The 20,395-nt window shown below is 44.4% G+C and overlaps 1 protein-coding gene across 13 annotated transcripts in view; it reads right to left on the reverse strand.

The window, feature by feature from the left end:
* The window catches only part of PGF (placental growth factor), a 51,086-nt gene that overhangs the window by 29,707 nt on the left and 984 nt on the right, over window positions 1-20,395 (reverse strand). For all 13 annotated transcript variants that reach the window (XM_077910037.1, XM_077910036.1, XM_077910035.1 and 10 more), the window contains exon 2: window positions 20,017-20,227. Coding sequence is in view for 8 of the 13 variants with exons in the window: in XM_077910022.1 (XP_077766148.1) it covers window positions 20,017-20,021 (5 nt within the window). In the remaining 5 variants the exon portion in view is untranslated. The remainder of the gene's footprint in view (window positions 1-20,016; window positions 20,228-20,395) is intronic.

Consider the following 20,395-nt stretch of genomic DNA (forward strand, 5'->3'; position numbering starts at 1 on the left):
ACCAAGACCAGGAGGGCTCAGCAGGAGATAATGGCTCTGTCCTGGTCCTCAGGCAACAAGACCCCACCCTAGGCCTGTGAGGAGCTGCCTATGCTGGGCCATGGCAGTGGGGACAGTGACAGGGCCAGAGTACCCAGAGAATGCCAGGTCTATGGTCCTCCTTCCTCTGGGGACTGAACTTTGAAAAAACAAAGCGGCAAGTTAATGCTCAGGGAGAGTCCATTATGTGAACCCACTTTAGATAGAGCAAGGATATATAGGTTTAAAGTGCAGCAAGGGAGATTAGGCTAGACCTGAGGAGGGAGTGTCCTTCACTGACAAAGCCCACAAAATCTATGCCCTCAAAGATCCCACCAACAGGATCCATATCCACCCACAGGGCTGGTGGAGTGGGTCAGACAGGAGACTGGCCTGGGTGACCTTTAGAAGTACCCCCTCCCACTACTGTCCTGGCTCTTTCCTCTGCAGCTCTGAGGGGGCCCAAAGGGGCATCTGGGGAGAGAATTAGTCAGGCGCACTTCCATGCACTGCTCCCAAGATCCTTCCCTCCTCCGGAACCTTCTTATCCCTCATTTCCTGCAGCTCTTCTCTCACCTCTGAGTGGCTGCCCCAGCCTTGGCCCCAAAGTGGTTTCCTCACTCCCTCCCTGCTTCCAGAATTCTCCCAGCAGACCACCCCCAAAGGCCCAGCCCAGTCCCGCCTGGTCCCTGGAGTGCAGCCCTGGGCCTCCCACCCTGAGGAAAGGCGCTTAGAGGCTCAAACTGGGAGCGGCACTGGGGTGGGGGCAGGGAGACAACAGGCCTGGTGGGCAAGAACCCTCACCTGGGTGGTTCTCAGGGAACTAAGGCCAACTGGACTTGAGAGTGTACCCTGGTGTGGGGTCAGAGGAGCCCTAGGACCACCGCCTTGGTGCTGGAGATCCCACTTCTTAAGGGAGTTGGGTTCCCCACCTTGCCTTTCCTGATGGCTTCCTCTGGCTCTCCAGGGAGTGGCCATGGGAGAGGACATGCAGAGGTGCTTGAGGAGGATGGGGAGAGGTGAATACACCCACACACCCTGGGATCCCCTCCTCCTCCTCGTCCTGGAGCTCGTATGCCTTCCCTGGGAGGTCTGACCCAGGCGAGCCCAGGGACGAGAGGAGGAGGTCATTAATCACCGTTATTTATTATTTCTTATGTAAGCAGTGTTATGAAACATGGGACCTTGTACCAGGCACAACAGGGAATATGTGAAAGATGGCCCCTACTAGTAAGAGCTTCCTGTGGGATGACCAGGTAGGCTCAGGAACCATAGGGCTGCCTGCAGGCCAGTATGGAAACAGTGGTGTAGACTGGACTGGGATCTGACTTGAGGTAGGTCAGCCCTGCTATCTCAGGGAGCCCTAAGGTAGGAAGGGAGCTGGGTTTGGGGCCCCCTGAACCATAACAGGCCTAGATCAGTTCTGGCTCCGGGGTGGCCTGGGTCACAGCTGGAGTTGTCAACATATTGACCCAGGAGGAGATAACATCCAAAGGGCTTGGAGTCCCAGTCAGACAAGGAGGGGAATGTCGCCGGAAAAGATCCCTGGCCCCTAGAGGGATCAAACTAAATGGGGCTTTAATAGGTCTCTTCCAGCTCAGATTTCATGGGTAATTGGAAGCAGGTCCTGAGCTGAGCAGAGTGGGCTGGCTCTGTGGGATGGCTCTATGGGCTGGCTCTAGGAGCCTTATGGGCTGGGGCCTGAAGAGAGGCAGAGGGATGCTGCCTCCATGCCACTCCACACACCAGACTGGCCTCACTGGGGCTCCTGGATTACCTTTACACTGCTTTGGAAGTGCTGCTGTTTTAACTCCTTCAGGGTAAGAAAATGGATAAACGAGGAGGGAGAACCTGAATCCTGGCTCAGAGGGGAAAAGAGAAGCAGGTCATGTACTAGATACATACTAGGCCTTCATTCATTCATTCATCCACTCCACAAATCCACATTAACACTTAAAACTGGCAACCACCCTTTAAGATAGAGCCTTTACATTTTTGTTTTTTTTGTTTCTAAGATTTTTTATTTATTCATGAGAGAGACAGAGAGAGGCAGAGACAGGCAAAGGCAGAAACAGTTTCCATGTTTTGGAGCCTGACATGGGACTCGATCCGGGGACTTCAGGATCACACCCTGGGCCAAAGGCAGGCACTAAACCACTTAGCCACCCAGGGATCCCGACGTTGTTTTTTTAATTGCAAAAGAAGGCACACACTTGCTGAAATAAGATTCAAGCAATATCAAGGCATCTTAAGTAAAAGTGAAAATTCTCCTCCCCCACACCATTACTTGATCCTTCCCTCACTACTCGCATACTCCAGGGGTAGCTTCTGTCTACAGTTTATTGGATCTCCTTCCAGACCATCTTCAGTGCATTCTGTACTCCATCCTGACGTTCTGATTCAACAATACATCATTAATATCCCTGCAAGGCAATCAGCAGAGTGTGGATATTCCTCATTCCCATTTTAAAGATGAGAAAAACAGATTCAGAAAGCATTAGTGATTGTCCCAGACTGCACAGCTTGGCCTTGTTCTCACTCTGCCAGAGCTTCCAGCCTCTTCCCTGCAGCGGATAGATATGATAGAGGGGAGAGGCTGGAAACCCCCTGAGGGAGGTCTGGGATGAGAGAGGGGGACTGGAAGTGAGAAGGAAGCAGTGGGCTAGGAGTGGGTACATAGTCTGCTTGGATGCAGTGGCACCCCTCCTCTAGTGTCCTCCAGGATCCCTCAGTGTCCTCTCTGTGGCTTCGACGCCCTAGATGTCTGGGCTGGGCAGGGCTCGTTAGCTGGTAGTGGAGGGGTTTTCAAACCAAATCTGTCAAGAGGAAAGGAAGGATTGCATTTTGGCCTCTGATGTACCTGGGACACACACATTCCTCCCCTGGCCTCAAGGGGCATTTCTTGCCTAACATCATTGGTGGGTGCTGGCCACTGCCCCTGCCTGCTAATGCTGACTAGATGGACCTGTTCTCCCTCCAGGACTACCATCCTATATTCCCATGTGGCCACAAGCTAGCTGGCCTCTAGCATGTCCACCAGTGAGGGGAGGGAGGCAGCCCTTACCCCAGCCCAGGCCCTGAGCAGCCAGGACCATCTCCTACTCACAGAGGGTTTGGGGCACCTCCTAGGAAGGTGACTGAGGGGACAGGCAGGTGGGAGGCCAGCCCAGCCTGTGCCTCAGCCTAAAATATAAACAAGACCAGCTCTGAAAAGGTCGTGACCCAGAAAGCCTCCACACCAGACCTAACCTTCCTCCTCCCTGCCTGGGACCTCCAAGGAAGGGAATCCGGGAAGCTGAGAGAACACAAAGGATGGGCAAGGAAGAAAATATCCAGTGTGCCTTCTGGGCAGACATAGATGCTCATACCCAGGCACACACATACACCTTCATGTGTGTGCACATACGCTCATGCCAAAAGGGGGAACTTGGCCAAAATGTGGCAAAGCTGCCTGTTAGAGATGGTTTAGGAGATGCTGCCCTTAGAGGCAGGGGAATAGACCAGATGGCCTTGGGAGAGCTCTCCATTCACGAGACTGTCTGGAAAAATGTTCCCACAAGGACCACCCAGGCCTTGAAGGGGATCACAGAGATTCTCCCACAAAGCAATCAGGCCAATTGGGGGAAATGGATCCATTTGCTGATCCACTCATGTTGTCAATATCCTTGGCAAACCTACTCTGTACCAGGCTCCAGCTGAGCCTGGGAGAATAGATGGCACCTGCCAGGCTCCACTGTCCTAGGCACCAGTGGGCAAATGGGGAAGAGGGTCCCCAACTGGCAAGCGAGGAGCCCATCCCTGCACACAGGGTGGCTCATCAGTCCCTGAGGGGCCATAGGGTGGTTCCCAGCAGAGCTGGCACCCAGTATGAAGACCCTCTGCCCCAGCCCCAGCTGGTGGCCAGCTTAAAAGGAGCCTGGGAAGGCCCAAAGCCTCCTCTCTGTTTACCATGCAGGCCACCCCACAGTTCTGGCTCTGGCTGGGCCGCAGAAAGGAAATCATTAAGGAGTGTCAATTCACCAACTAATCGGATCAGCACGAGCGGCTGCAACATACGCTGTTCCCTCCCTGGCTCCTCTGCTCCCAGCCGGTCACGGTGGCCCCAGTGGCCTGCCTGGCAGGCCGGACCCTGCCCGGCTGCGAGGCCCTTCACAGCAGCCTAATCACCCTGGCGGCGGTGGCTTTAACAACTGTCTGTCCACCAGGCTCCTTCCTGGGGCTTGGTGGAGGGGCTGACCCCTTGCATCTCTCCTCTCAGAGGAGCGGAGGAGCGAGGAGCGTGAGCAGGGAAACTGGATCCCAGCAACAACCCAGTGGCCGCCGTCCAGGGTAACGCCTGGCTCCTTGTGCTGCCTGCTGAGTGTTTGCCCGGCTCCTCGGGCCAGGGGGTTGAGCCTCCCCTGCGCATGGAGGCCACTGCTCCCTCTCTGCCGCCAGGGCTGCCCCCAGTAGATCTGGGGAGGAGGCGCTCCCTGCCAGCCAGAGCAATTAGGTGCCCGGACGTTGAGGTCTGCTTGGCATTTCCTGTGTTGGCTTTGGCTGATGAGGCCAGGCCAGTGGGCCGCCCTCTTGACCCCAGCCCAGTCCAACAGGCACGTCCCAGACTCTGCAGCCCACAGACTTCTGTTCTGTACCCCACAGGGAATCCTGTTCCGGAAAAAAAAGATCACCCCTCCTGGCCTGGGTTCCCACTAAGCTGCCTTCCCTTGCCTTGTAGGGTGCTCTGATACCAGAGGCCTGGCCAGCCCCCAACCTGGCTCATCTCAGTGCATGTTCCTTAGGCTTGGGCATGGAGCCCACAAAATTTGTAGATCTCTGAGCTTCCCAGTGTTTCCTGGATGTGGTGAGGCGCTTCTGGTGGTGGCCCCCCACCCCGGGCTGAGGTTCCACAGGGAGCTCTGATCTCCCCTGATTTCCTCCTCCCATCTGTCTGTGGAAAAATTTCCCCAGCCCAAGGTCTGTCCTTTGCCTGGACCCCAGGGAAAAGAGGTTGCTCTGGACATAAGCACCCTAGTTCCAGCTTGGGAACCCACGGGAGCTCCCGTCCTCAAACCCGGAAGCACGGGCTTCACCTGTAGGCTTCAGCATTGCTGGCTCCTGCTTCTCAGTTCATGTTTTCTTTGGCTTGGATCTCTGGGACACCAGATTGTCCAAAACAAGACAACTTCATGATACTTATTTTTCCAAAGTGCAGAGTCTGCGACACAATCAGGCTCTTTGTGTGCAGTGAAGTCTCTAGTAACCCCCTCCCCAGTTGCCCCTGTCCCTGCCTGAGCCAGGTCCCCTTGGGGCATGAAGCACTCCTCATTCCCAGTGGCCAGGGGTCTCTGGCCTAGGATTTGGCAAGGCCCAACAGAGAGGGCAGAGCCAAATTCCACCCCATAGACCATCCATCACCGATCCACAGTTCTTTCCTCTCCTCCCCAGTCTTGGGGTGCCAGCATAGCCCCTATAAGGAGAACCAGGAAATCAGAAGAGCCTAGAGTTGGAGATGTCTGAGTACAAATTCTAGCTCTACTACACACAGCTGTGTGCCTTGAACAAGGTCCCAAATGACTGTGGAACTTAGTTGCCTAGTTAGTAAAGTGGTGACAAAAACCTACAGCTAGGGTCTGTGAGAGGAACCCAGCCTTACTAGAGCCTTACCAGAGCCTTTGGAGCTAGCCTATAGTAAGCCCTCAATAAATGGCTACCATTTATATAGCTATCTATCTGCATGGGGTTGGCGGAGCAGTCACTAGGGAGTCCGCAGAATTGTCCTGGACCAAGCCTAGGCCACACGCAGGATAGAGACTCTGTACCCCTACTCTGCTAGTTGCTTCTTTGCTCCCAGGCTAGTTCTGCACGGCCATCTCCCTGAGGAGGCTGCAGGCTCAGGCTGGCTCTCTTCTGGGCCACTCTACCCTAGGGACATCAAAAACTTATCACCTCAACTGGACTGGCCAGCCCTGCCAGGGCAGAGCAATCTCAGAAAGCACCTGAAGATGGTTGGGTATCTTGAAGCCCTATTTGTGGAAGTCTTCACCTTTCTCCAGGAAAAGAGAAGGCATAGCAAGAGGTACCTGGCTTCTCAGCACCAGGGACATGAGTCCTCTGAAATTTGCCAAATGTGTGGTAAAGGAAGGAAAAGCCTTTGGATCTCCTACATTGTTTGTGGGAGGAGCAACAGGCATAATTTTTCTGGCAAGTCTGAGGTGATAGTTATCAAGATGACTGAGGAGTGTTTATCACCTTGGTGAGCAAATTCTACTTCTGGTACTCTCCCTTGGGAACTAATGTGAAAATGACAGGGCAGCAGGGAGGACCCATAAAAATGTCTACTGAGATGTTCTTCTTGGTTTTGTTTATAAGAAGAAACAAACAATAAAACAAAAAAGATACTTCAGTAGCCAATGGCAGGAGACTGGTTAAATCTATTATGCTGTATCTATGTACATAAGGAATTAAAGTGTAAGCACTAAGAATTAAAGAGTAAGCTAGAGTAGTCCTAGCACTAAGACTATTTCTAGGGGAAATTTTTAATGACGTGGCAACGTCGGAGTAAAAAAATCAGGATCTCTAACTGCTGACGAAGTATAATCTTAATTACATGAAAAAATGTTATGAGTACATAAATAATATGTGAGGTGTGTGTGTGTATACTAACCTGCCTTAAAAAGGAATGAATTCTGATTCCGACACATCCTATAACACGGATGAATCCTGAAGACATTATGCTAAGTGAAATATGCTAGAGACAAAAGTACAAAGATTGTACAGTTCCACTTACCTGACATACCTAGAAAACGGTCAAACACGTAGAGATAGGAGGTAGAGAGGTACTTGCCAGCCGGCGCCTGGAAGTAACAGAGAGTTATTTCTTAATGGGCATAGTTTCAGTTTAGGAAGATAAAAAGTTCTGGAGATGGTGATGGTTGCACAAGATTGTGAATGTACTTAACGCCACTGAACTGTATACTTAAAAATTATTAAAATGTTAAATTTTATGTTATGTACATTTTATCACAATAAAAAAAAGAGGTCATAGGGAAACACATCAAATGTTCTTGATGGGTATTTTTGAGTGAAAGGATTATGGGTGACCTTTATTCTTTTTAGTTTCTAACATTTGTCCCTAGTAAATGAGATATTTTGTTTTGTTTGTTGTTTGTTTTAAGGAAGCTTGCTTCAGCATCTCCCAGATGTGCGGGGGTGGGGTAGGGGAGAGGTTAGGTCCAGCTGCAGCTAGAAATGAGGGGAGCACAGCCTGCTGGGGGAGGGCTGGCTCAGAGAAGGCTTGGGGTCCCCCCAAGCTCTTGTTCTACTGGCCGGCTTCTCTCTCTGCCTTCCCCCACGCTCCTCCAGCAGTGCTTAGGGGCCTCTCCACGCAGGCACAGCAGTCACTAGCCTGAAGAGGCTGTCCCAGCTCTAGTGGGAATGCGGGCTCGGGGCTTTCTCAGACCGTCAGTACCCATGCCGCCTTCCCGCTGCCGCTCCGCCCCAGCCCAGCTGCAAAAACAACAGCCCATACCCCAAGCCCTGTTATTGCAGCCCAGAGTGGAGCCTCAGTGCACAGCGGAAGGACTGGGGATGGGGCCTGCCAGTCTTAAACAGACCTAGGGGCAGGAGTGCTCTCAGGGGGGTTAGAGGCTCCCCTCCTGCTCCCTGGGGGAAACCTGGCTCCCAGGTGTGTGGAGCAAGGGCTTGGGGAGGCCTGGGGACCTGAGAGCCAACTCTGCTAGTGGCCTCCCTGGCTCCCTGGAGACTGCAGGGTGGGGGGGAGGTATAGGGGAGGAAGTCAAGCCACTTGGGAACCCGCTGAACCAAGTTGAGCCAAGCCGTGGGCAGGAGGCGGCACCACCGTGGCTCCCAGGCAGGCCGGGGCCAAGGCTTTCCCACGGGATGCAACTGGCCACTGGGCTCTACGGAGCCATCTACCCCAGGCTACGGCCTGTAAACCCTGGGAGTTTTCCATGCAGTCTTCCCTTCAGGGGGTTAGGAGCTGGCAGGCAGATCCAGAACCCAGCAGGGCTCTTCCCTATCCAGCCCCCAGCACCCAGAGGTGTGTGCTGGGCATCCCAGCAAGACTGGGGTACAGCTCTCAGAGGCCTGCTATTCAGCTTTCTCAGCACCCACTCCAGTCTCATCCACTGGCTCCTTACTCATGTGACAGAGCAGGGACACAGAGCTTAGATCCCTAAGAACCCAAAGGCCTCAGAGATTGTTAGAAGCCCTTGTGTGACCCCTAAAGGCCACTCCTGCCACTCTAACAGAAAGGGTGTGGATGGTGTGGTATTAGGACGTCCTGGGAGGTCTCCGGAGACAGACAAACCTAAGCTCTGCCTCCACTAGCTGTATGACTAGACATGTCCCTTAACCCCTCCAAGCCTTGGCTTCCTCCACTGTAGTCTCGGAAGTCTTAGATGTAATATATAGTCTCTGGCACAATGTGAATGTTTAATCAGGGGAAGGCACTGTAATGCTTAATACACAAGCCCCAATAAATGAAGTTAGCTGAGATTGGAAAGAATTTTCTGATCTCAATGGTCAACTTAGTACTTCCTACCCATGGCATTCTGCACAATGTGGATGGCACACTTGAAAAGTCCCCCCACCGTTTCTTTTTCTACTCTGGTTAGGAACCAGTTAATCAAACTACCCTCTGAAGCTAGACAATGACTATCTGTTTTTAAGGATGTTGTGAGCCACGGGCATCAAACCAGGGATAGAAATTACTTTAGCGGAAGAGGGGAGCCAGATGGGAGAGTAAGCCTTGGGCCTCTAGAAGCCACTGGCAGCCTCTGTCTGCAGGTCAGTGAGTGTCACTTATGTACCAAGAGTGGGAGGAAGCTACTTGGGTGAAGGGCCCAGGCTTCCTGACTGGGATGTAGCCTCATGCAAGGTCTGTTGCTGTTCTGAAACGCTCTCAGGTAGTTACAATAATTCATTCATTCTTGAAAGAGAGGAGTTCTAGAAATAAAAGCTGGTATTATTTTTTATCTGGATTATCTGGTCTTTAAAATACAACCAGTTTGAGGGATCCCTGGGTGGCGCAGTGGTTTGGCGCCTGCCTTTGGCCCAGGACGCGATCCTGGAGACCCGGGATCGAATCCCACGTCGGGCTCCCGGTGCATGGAGCCTGCTTCTCCCTCTGCCTATGTCTCTGCCTCTCTCTCTCTCTCTCTCTCTCTGTGTGTGTGACTATCATAAATAAATAAAAATTTAAAAAAATACAACCAGTTTGAAATACAAATCAAAACCACAAGATACCACTTTACACTGGTCAAAATGGCTAAAATTAAAAACTCAGGAAATAGACATTGGTGAGGATGCAGAGAAAGGGGAACCTTCCTACACTGCTGGTGGGAATGCAAACTTCCCAAACTGGTGCAGCCACTCTGGAAAACAGTATGGAGGTTCCTTAAAAAGTTAAAAATAGAACCACTCTATGACTCAGCAATTGCACTACTGGGTATTTATCCAAAGGATACAAAAATAGTGATTCAAAGGAGCACCTGCACCCCCGACATTTATAGCAGCCATGTCTACAATAATCAAACTATGGAAAGAGGCCAGATGCCCATCAATAGATGAATGGATAAAGAAGAGGTGGTGAATATATACAATGGAATATTATTCAGCCATAAAAAATGAAATCTTGCCATTTGCAACAACGTGGATGGAACTAGAGGGTATCATGGAACTAGCAAGATAATTCAGTCAGAGAAAGACCAATACCATATGATTTTACTCATATGTGGAATTTATGGGAAAAAAAACAGATGAACATAGGGGAAGGGAAGGAAAAATAAAATAAGATGAAAACAGAGAGGGAGGCAAACCATAAGAGTCTCTTAATCATAGAAAACAAACTAAGGGTTGTTGGAGGGGAGGTTGGTGGGGGAATGGGATAACTGGGTGATGGACATTAAAGAAGGCACTTGATGTAATGAACACTGGGTGTTACATGCAACTAATGAATCACTAAATTCTTTTTTTTAATTATTTATTTATTTATTCATGAAAGACAAAGAGAGAGAGGCAGAGACATAGGCTGAGGGAGAAGCAGGCTCCCTGTGGTGAGCCTGATGTGGGATTTGATCCCAGGACTCTGAGATCACAACCTGAGCCAAAGACAGATGTTCAACCACAGAGCCACCCAGGTGTCCTGAATCACCAAATTCTACCTCTGAAACTAATAATACACTATACGTTAACCAAATTGAATTTAAATAAAAAAAATTTTAAAATACAACCAGATCTTTATTAAGTACATTAGAATCACTTTATGATCACCCAGCTTGGGTGGGGCAGACCTATGATCTAAAATGAGATTCATCTGACTTCCAAGCTGCAACTTTTAAACAGTATAACATAACATGAGAGGATAGCTGGCTAGTGGGCATTAGTCTCCACATTTTTCTTTTTTCAGAATCACAGACTATTGTTTTGTCTATCTATGTACTTGGTACTATCCTCACTTATGATGAACTTATCAATTGTGATATAATGAATCTCTTGGTAAGAACCAGCTCACTACTTAGGGCTCCTTAGAGACCAAGAGATAAAGAGTATGAAAATCTTTAACTAAAAGGCAAAATCCTCTAAGTTTAAAGGATGATGCTATTTTAATTATTAAGTTTCTCCTAGTACAGGGGCTATTTCCCAATATGAAATATGGTGCTCAGTATGAAAAGATGGTGAACAAATATTTGTTATATACTGTATATGTTGATCTATGAAGACCAGCTATTAACATGCAGTCCTGATAACAATAGGGTGGTATTTTTTTTTCCTAATCACATGCCCTGGTACCATTACCTGTGTTTGTCATTAGAATTTTCCTCCAAATTCCTAGCAACTGACTAGTTCAAGTGGCAGAGAATTTCAAGAACAGAGCCAGATTCCACTAAAATACAAATCTACACTTAGACCAAGATCAGCTTCTAGTCTAGTAGAATCAATCAAATAATGCCTGAGAAGAGGGCTGGCCTCCTTGGAGGAAAAAAGAGAAACTTAGTCAAGTCTGTAGCAACTCAAAAAGTTAAGCCAAAGGGGGATTTGTTGAGAAGTCTAAGCAAGGGTAGCTCTACCTTCAAGCCTGACTAGGTCTACAAGCTTGTATCAGTTCACTTCAAGTCATAGCTCATTTGCTCTTTCTCTCTCACTCCAGGACTTGCCTCTCTTCACTTCTACTTCTTTTGGAGCAGTTGCCTGACTTTCTCCTACAGACAAGCTTCCTCCACAAAACAGGAAAGCTGGCCACCAAGAATCCCAAGCCAGTCTTCTGATAGCAGATGATCTAAAGGCGAGAACATGCTTTCCTCTGAGGTCCGTATAGCAAATCACAGGGAAGGACTAAATGACTTTGTACAGACAGTGTCGAATTGGGGTGACTGCCCAGACCTGGGTGGTGTGCCATCCCTGTGGCTAGGAGCCTCTGAGATTGACAGTTCCACCTGAATGACATAAGGAGGGACAGTTCCCAGAGGAAAGGGGGTGAAGGGCAGACAAAAACAACAGGTGTCCATGACAATAGCACTTGTTCTCAGGTTGCGTAGAGACATGACTTATCCACCAAAACAATCAGAGAAGGATAAAAACAGTAGTGTATTCACATGCCGCAGTGTTGAGTCAAAGCCCTTCAGGAAAAGGAAGTGATCCGATGGCATAAAGGAGATTCTTTGGAACAGGAGGAGAAAGGCACAAATATTTTGGTCAGCCTCCCTCCTCACAGTTGAAAATTATCATCATACTCACTCTATCTCCAAATTACCTTCAGAAACTGTGATCTGATAACTTCACAGGCAATCAGCCAGAATGTCTGAAATTGGAATACTGGGAAAATCTGGAAGATCAGGTCAACATAATCATATTCCTGGTTGAGGGAAAGGGCCTGATGGAAAGATTTATTTTTCTTACAAATAACTTTTTTTTTCTGATTATAAATGGGATATATTTATTGTTGAAATATTGGGAATTACAAAACACAAATGAACATTAAAATCACTCTTATATTTGTTAGGACTGGGTGTGACTGCAAGTGATGGAAACCTCAAGGTAACAGTGGCTCAAATAAGATTGAAGTCTATTTTGCTTACAGCTAAATGAAGTTCAAAAGTCCGGGCTGGTATGATAGTTTTGCTCCTCAGAGGCCTCAAAAAAGTCTATTTTGCTTACAGCTAAATGAAGTTCAAAAGTCCGAGCTGGTATGATAGTTTTGCTCCTCAGAGGCCTCAGGGTGCCCAGGTTCCTTCTAGCTCACTACTCCTGAATCCTCGTCATCTAGGCTGACAGAGCAGAAAGGCAGCCAGAAAGAGAAAGGGATAAAGAGGCCGATGGACACATGCCAGCTATCTTCCAGGGAAGTTTCTCAGCAGCGGCAACACAATGGTTTCACATCATCCCAATATTAAGAATGTAATCACGTGGCTACATCTACCTGCCGGGGAGACTAGACTAAGAAATGTAGTTGTTATTCTGGATGTCTATTTGCTAACCAAAACTCTATTAATATAGAATAGCTTAGGAGGCAATTTTAGGGGTCTCTGATAACCTGTAATCATAGTACCAGAGAGAGCCACTGTTAACATCTTGGTGTATGTCATTTATACACACACATATCCACACACACACTCATACCTGTATGTGTATATATGTATACACACACATATATATACAAATATATGATGTATATGTGTGTGTATATATGTGGGTGTGTATATTAATATATAATACATATGAATAATATTTTTAAATGAAATTGAGATCCTATCAAATATATTATTTTTGCATCTTGCTTTTCTGAAAAATTGTACTTGAAACAGTCTCTCTTATTATCAATTTAGCACTGAGTCATTTTTTTTAAATCTTTTTTTTTAAGATTTTATTTATTTTTATTTATTCATGAAAGACTGAGAGACAGAGAGAGAGAGAGCACCAGAGACAAAGGCAGAGGGAGAAGCAGGCTCCATGCACCGGTAGCCTGATGTGGGATTCGATCCCGGGTCTCCAGGATCACGCCCTGGGCCAAAGGCAGGCGCTAAACCGCTGCGCCACCCAGGGATCCCATCACTGAGTCATTTAACAATTACTGTAATGTGATGTAATCCATTAGAATTTTCTTTTAAAGATTTTATTTTTAAGCAAACTCTACACCCAATGTAGGGCTCAAACTCACAACCTGGAGATTAAGAGTTGTATGCTCCACCAACTGAGCCAACCAGACATGCCTATAATTTTCTTTTGAGTAGATGCTTTTATTTTATAATTCCTGGTTTATTAAGTTTTTAACTACTTATTTCAAAATAATTGTAGAGTCACAAGAGATTGAAAGGAATATACACCGAAGTCCCATGCCCCTTCCTCCTACCTCTTCTAATGGTAACAACTTATACAACTATGGTACTACATCAAAATCAAAATATTTTTTTAAAGATTTATTTATTTATGATAGACAGGAGGGGGGGCAGAGACACAGGAGGAGGGAGAAGCAGGATCCATGCAGGGAGCCTGATGTGGGACTCGATCCTGGGACTCCAGGATCACGCCTTGGGCCAAAGGCAGGCGCAAAACCGCTGAGCCACCCAGGGATTCCCTCAAAATCAAAATATTGACATTGACAGAATCTATAGTTTTAGATTTCACCAGTTACACATGCACTCATGTGTGTAGCTCTATGAAATTTTATGATCTGCAGCCTTGCATAACTATCTCCACAAGATCAAGAGGCTCAACTATATTATCCTTTAAGTCACGCCTTCATAGCTACACCCATCTCATGCCCCCCATCCATCCCTAATCCCTGGTAATGACTAATCTATTTTTTATTTCTATGTGTTATTCCATGAATGATACATAAATGGAATTATGCACTACTAAATATACTTTTGAGATTGGCTTTTTTCATTCAGTTCCTTGAGGCTCATTTAAGTTGTTGCAGTTATCAATAGTTTGTTCCTTTTTATTGCTGAGCCATATCTCATGCTATGGATGTGCCACAGTTTGTTTAAATGTCAACCAATTGAAGGACATTTGGGAAGCTTCCAGTTTTTGGCTATTATGAATAAAGCTGCTATGAACATTCATGCTGTTTGGACACAAGTGCTCATTTCTCTGGGATGAATGAGCAAGAGTGCAATTGCTGGATTGTATTATAAATCCATTTTCAGTTTTTAAAGGAATTGCCAAACTATTTTCCAGAGTGACTGCATGCAACCTACTTTTTAAACTTAACAATATGTTCTCAGTAATTCTTATCATAAGGTATTTCCTATGTCATTAAATATTCTCCTAAAATATGGATGGCAGTACCTAATTTCCAAACCAATTTCCTAACTTTGAGTATTTAGGAATATTTCTGATTTTTATGTTATAACTAATAAAATAAAAAATATTATTGTGGATAAATCTTTGTGCCTATTTCTGATTATTTCCTTAGTATAAATTCCTAAGACATACTGGTTTAAAGAGTATGAATGAACATTTAAAAATTTTTTGCTTTTTTTTTTTCAAATTGTCCTACTGAAAAGGGTTTTAATTTAAAATCCCATAGCAATATATGAGAATTGGGCAAAGTTTCCAAAACTACTAATATTGCAACACAAATTACAAATGCTTGGTATCTTTAATATATGAATAGACCTTACAAGTCAACCAAAAAACTAAATGCCCAATATCAAGATGCCTTGGGCTACAAGTGATAGAAAACTCAAAATTTTATGAATAGAAAGACGTATCACTTTATATAATAAGAAGTATAAAAGTTAGGCAACTTCTGGATTTGCTGATTTCACACAACTTTAATATAAGGCTCCACAGTACACAGACTAACAGTGCAGGCACTGAAGCTATACTGTTGGATTAACATCTCAACTCTTTCACTTACTGGGTGTGTGTCATTAAGCAAGTTATCCTACTTTTGCCTCAGGTTCCTATTTTGAAAATGGTTATAGTAGTATCTATCTCATAGGATTGCTGTAAGAATGAAAAGAGTTTATATATGTAAAATACCCATTAAGTGTTGATATCATCAAAAGCCTAGGTTCTTTCTATTTTTCTGTTCTGCCATCCTTGGCATGTTAACTTTATCTTCAATCTTCAGACCTCACAAGATAGCTGCAAGAGCTTTAAGCACCATATCTCAGACGATCAGAGGTAGAAGAGACTAAGTAGTCTTCTCTGTTACTAAATAACAAAGAAACCTTTCCAAACAGATCTCTTTTTATCCTGCTGGCTAGAAAATGCATTACCCAACACCAACCTGTTAAATTTTTTTTTTTCTTAAAGGAGAATGGAATTGCCATGATTGGCTTAAACCAATCAGGATTTACCCATAAGTTAAAACCACTCTTCCTGTGGGTAGAAACCAAACAAGTTCTTTTAACAGGGAAGAAGAAAGAAATGGATATCGGGTGGACAACCAGAATGTCTGTCACGTACCATATTAGAAAAATGGGCAGGGCAGCCCGGGTGGCTCAGCGGTTTAGCGCTGCCTTCAGTCCAGGGCCTGATCCTGAAGACCCGGGATTAAGTCCTACATCGGGCTCCCTGCATGGAGCCTGCTTCTCCTGCTGCCTGTGTCTCTGCCTCTCTCTCTCTCTCTCTCTCTCTCTCTCTTCCTCTCTGTGTCTCTCATGAATAAATAAATAAAATCTTAAAAAATAAAGTGGGCAACCACACACACGAGCAATTCATAAGAGAAGAAATGCAAAGTCAAATAAATATGAAAAAAAAGCTCACCTTGATTAATGAGCAAAGAAATGAAAATTAAAAGTTTTTGTATTTTCTCTATCAATTTGGCAATGATGAAAAAGAATGATAATAATCTATAATAGCAATAAATATACAAGGTGCCTAGGAATAAATCTTTTAAAAGATGTGTAAGACCTATATGGAGAAAATTACAACATTTTACCAAACAACATTAAAGACACAGGGATGCATTCATCTTTCGTTGGACACCGAGGCTCCTTCCACAGTTTGGCTATCGTGGTCATTGCTGCTATAAACATTGGGGTGCAGGTGTCCCGGCGTTTGATGTGGTTTATGTATACAATGGAATATTACTCAGCTATTAGAAATGACAAATACCCACCATTTGCTTCAACGTGGATGGAACTGGAGGGTATTATGCTGAGTGAAGTAAGTCAGTCGGAGAAAGACAAACATTATATGTTCTCATTCATTTGGGGAATATAAATAATAGTGAAAGGGAATATAAGGGAAGGGAGAAGAAATGTGTGGGAAATATCAGAAAGGGAGACAGAACGTAAAGACTGCTAACTCTGGGAAACGAACTAGGGGTGGTAGAAGGGGAGGAGGGCGGGGGGTGGGAGTGAATGGGTGACGGGCACTGGGGGTTATTCTGTATGTTAGTAAATTGAACACCAATAAAAAAAAGACACAGGGATGCCTGGGTGGTTCAGTGGTTGAGCGTCTGCTCAGGCTGAGGGCGTGATCCCGAGATTCGGGATTGAGTCCCACATGGGGCTCCCTGCATGGAGTCTGCTTCTCCCTCTGCCTCTGCTATGTCTCTGCGTCTCTCTCTGTGTCTCTCATGAATAAATAAAATCTTAAAACAAACAAACATTAAAGACACAAATAAACGGAGAAATGTACCAAGTCCATGGATGGGAAGACTCAATATCCTAAAGTTGTCAATTTTCCTCAAATTAATTTAGAGATTTAAAGTAATTCCAAGCAACATATTTAGAGTTCTGTGTTTTGGGTTTTTTTTTTTTTTATGAATGGACAAATTATTTCTAAAACATATATGAAAGAGTAAAGGCCCCAAACTACTTAAGACCCTCTTAAAGAAAGATGTATGGCAAGGGAATTTTTCTTAACCAGATAGCAAGACTTTTTATAAAATAAGACAATAGTAAATAAGATAAGGTGATATTGGGTAAGGGATAGGCAAATTTAGCAATGGAACAAAATACTCCCCAAACAGACTCACCCATTATAGACACCTGGCATATTACAGTGGTAGCATTGAAATCAATGGAAAAAGAAAATAAAATTGGATTCCCACCTTTCACCCCACATAGAAAGTAACTCAAAATTAGTCATAAATTTTAAGTTTTAAATTATTCAGAAGGAAAAGATAAGAGGTTACCTTTAAGCCTTTATATCAGAGAGGGATTTTTAAAATAAAACATGAAAAGCATTAACTATACAACACAAGGTTGATGCATTTGATATTTAAAATAAAGAACTCTGTTCAAAGACAACTCAAAGTACGTAAAATGACAACACATGAACTGAGAAAAGATATTTATATAAAAAGTGAAAAAGATTAGTGTTCAGAATACATAAGGTACTTTTCTACAAGTCTATTTTTAAAAAGATTTTTAAGAAAGTAGGCAAGATGGGCAGCCTGGGTGGCTCAGCGGTTGAGCATCTGCCTTCTGCTCAGGGCATGATCCCGGAGTCCTGGGATCGAGTCCCACATCGGGCTCCCTGCATGGAGCCTGCTTCTCCCTCTGCCTGTGTTTCTGCCTCTCTCTCTGTATGTCTTTCATGAATAAATAAAAATATTTATTAAAAAAAAAGAGAGAGAGAACCACAAATACATGTAACAACATGGATGAATTTTAGGAATGTCATACCAAGTGAAAAAAGCAAGTTGTAGAAAATTACATTATAATGCCATTTGTTAAAAACTCCAAACCAAGCAGAACTAAACAATATGTTGTCTAGGGATATATATAATACTTTTTTAAAAATAAAACAAAGAAAAATCAATCAAAATTCAGTGGTTATCCTTGGGTATGAAGGAAGACAGGGAAATGGGGTAAACAAAAACACACATTAATAAGATGGTTCTGGCAGTATTTCAGGGTTTTTTTGTATACCTCACATATTTTTTTAAATTGTAGTAAAATACACAGAACATAAAATTTACCATTTTAACCTGTAAGCGTTCAGTGCAGTGGCATTAATGTATGTCCATCACCCACCATCCATCTCCCATCTCTAGAACCCTTTTAATGTTGTAAAGCCAGAATTCTGTACCCATTAAATAATAACTTATGTCTCCCTCCAGCCTCTGAAAATTACCAGTCTACTTTCTATGTCTATATTTTTAAGAGTCTTGGTTTTTAAGTTGAGAAGATGTGCTCATGTATGTTCATTTTGTTGTCATGCTTCATAACTTGCATAACTATATTATACATACAACATGTATTTTTTTCACATGTATAAAATAGTACATTCCTTATGTTGCAATGGCCTGATGCTGGAAAAATAAAGAACAACAATATCTAAAATTGTTCAGAACATGCTAAGTGTTAGCAAGCATGCAAATGGGTACAATTTTTAGGACAATTCAAACTTAACACAAAATTGAGGAATATATTATGGCTTTTGGGAGGTACGGTGTTTTCAATTTTGGTTTCTAATTATTCATTTCTAGTATACAGAAGTAAGATTGATTTTTGTGTGTTGACTTTGTATCCTTGCTAAATTCACTAATTAGTTCTAGGAGGGTTTTTTTTTTTAATTTTTTATTGGTGTTCAATTTACTAACATACAGAATAACCCCCAGTGCCCGTCACCCATTCACTCCCACCCCCCGCCCTCCTCCCCTTCTACCACCCCTAGTTCGTTTCCCAGAGTTAGCAGTCTTTACGTTCTGTCTCCCTTTCTGATATTTCCCACACATTTCTTCTCCCTTCCTTTATATTCCGTTTCACTATTATTTATATTCCCCAAATGAATGAGAACATATAATGTTTGTCCTTCTCCGACTGACTTACTTCACTCAGCATAATACCTAGGAGGGGTTTTTTATCATTGTTGTTGATTCTTCGGATTTTTTGTGTGGACAATAATTTCTGTGAATAGGGAGTTTTCTCTCTTTCTAGTCTGTATGTTTTTAACATTTTTCTTACCTTACTGCACTGACTAGGACTTTGAGTATAATGTTAAATAGGAGTGGACATCCTTGCCTTGTTCCTGACCTTAAAAAGAAGGTGGTCTTTCACCATAAAGTATTATGTTAAGTGCAGGCTCTTATTGTAGGTGCTCTTTACCAAGTTAAAGGAGTTCCCTTCTATTCCCAGTTCTCTGAGAATTTTCTTTAATTTACTGGCTGTCGAATTTTGTCAAATGCTTCTTGCATCAATTGATATGATCATGTGGTTTCACTTTTTATATTGTTAATATGGGTTGTTAAGGTGATTAATTTTCAAATATTAAAAGAGCTTTGCATTCCAGGTTTGAATTCTATTTTGTAATGATGTATTAATCTTTTTTATGTATTGACTTGTTAATTGGTTACAGATTTGGACTTTGTGCCTTGAGGGATATTGGTCTGTAGTTTTCTTGTCCTAGCTTTGTCTGATTTTGGTATTGATGTAGCTTTTTGGAGAGCAATTTGTCAATTGTAACAAATGTCTTTAAAATGTGTGTCAGGGGATCCCTGGGTGGCTTAGTGGTTTAGCTTCTGTCTTCAGCCCAGGGTGTGATCCTGGAGACCTGGGATTGAGTCCCACATCACGCTCCCTGCATGGAGACTGCTTCTCCCTCTGCCTGTGTCTCTCTGCCTCTGTGTGTGTGTGTGTGTGTGTGTGTGTGTGTGTGTGTATGTGTCTCTCATGAATAAATAAATAAAATATTTTTAAAAATAAAATAAATAAAATGTGTGTCAGTTGTAACAAATGTCTTAAAAATGTGGCTCAGTTGGTTAAATGTCTGCCTTCAGCTCAGGTCATGATCTCAGGGTCCTGGGATCAAGCCCCACTTTGGGCTCCATACTCAAGGGGGAATCTGCTGCTTGCTCTCCTTCTGCTGTGACCCCTGTTGTTCACTCTCTGTCAAGGAAATGAATAAATAAAATCTTTTTTTTTTTTTTAAGTGTGTGTCCAAAGATTCTAAGAACTTAAAGAAATAGGGATTCTCATTACACAGACTTTGGATTCAGACAGACGTAGATTTAAATATGAACGCATCCCCTTTACCAATTGCTTAAATTTTGTGGTTGCTTTCTTGTAAAATGAGGATAAGAGGACCTACCTCATAAATTGCAAGAGATGAGCTAAGGCACACACAGCGCTAAGTCGACAGTAGCTCTTGGTATTATGTTATGTTCCCCAGCCTCTGTAGTCTGTTCAAATGGAAGGACATCATCTATGCTTCCACGTAAGCTCCCACTTTGAATATCCTTACTGGGGCGTATTCGGCCTCCTCATCCCGGATTCCCGTCTTACGTTAGATGTACGAGGCGCTGGGAATGCAAAGGCAAAAAAAGATATGGTTCCTGCCCTCAGGGAACTGACTCTATTAGACACAGGTGCGAACCAACCAGTTCCATGCAGTATAAGAGCATCATAATGGCCTGTCTGCCCGAGGTGCAGAGGGTCCCGGACACGCACTCTGAGCGTCTCTGCCAGGA

The sequence above is a fragment of the Canis aureus genome, chromosome 9 (genome assembly GCF_053574225.1).
Source record: "Canis aureus isolate CA01 chromosome 9, VMU_Caureus_v.1.0, whole genome shotgun sequence".
NCBI lineage: Eukaryota > Metazoa > Chordata > Mammalia > Carnivora > Canidae > Canis > Canis aureus.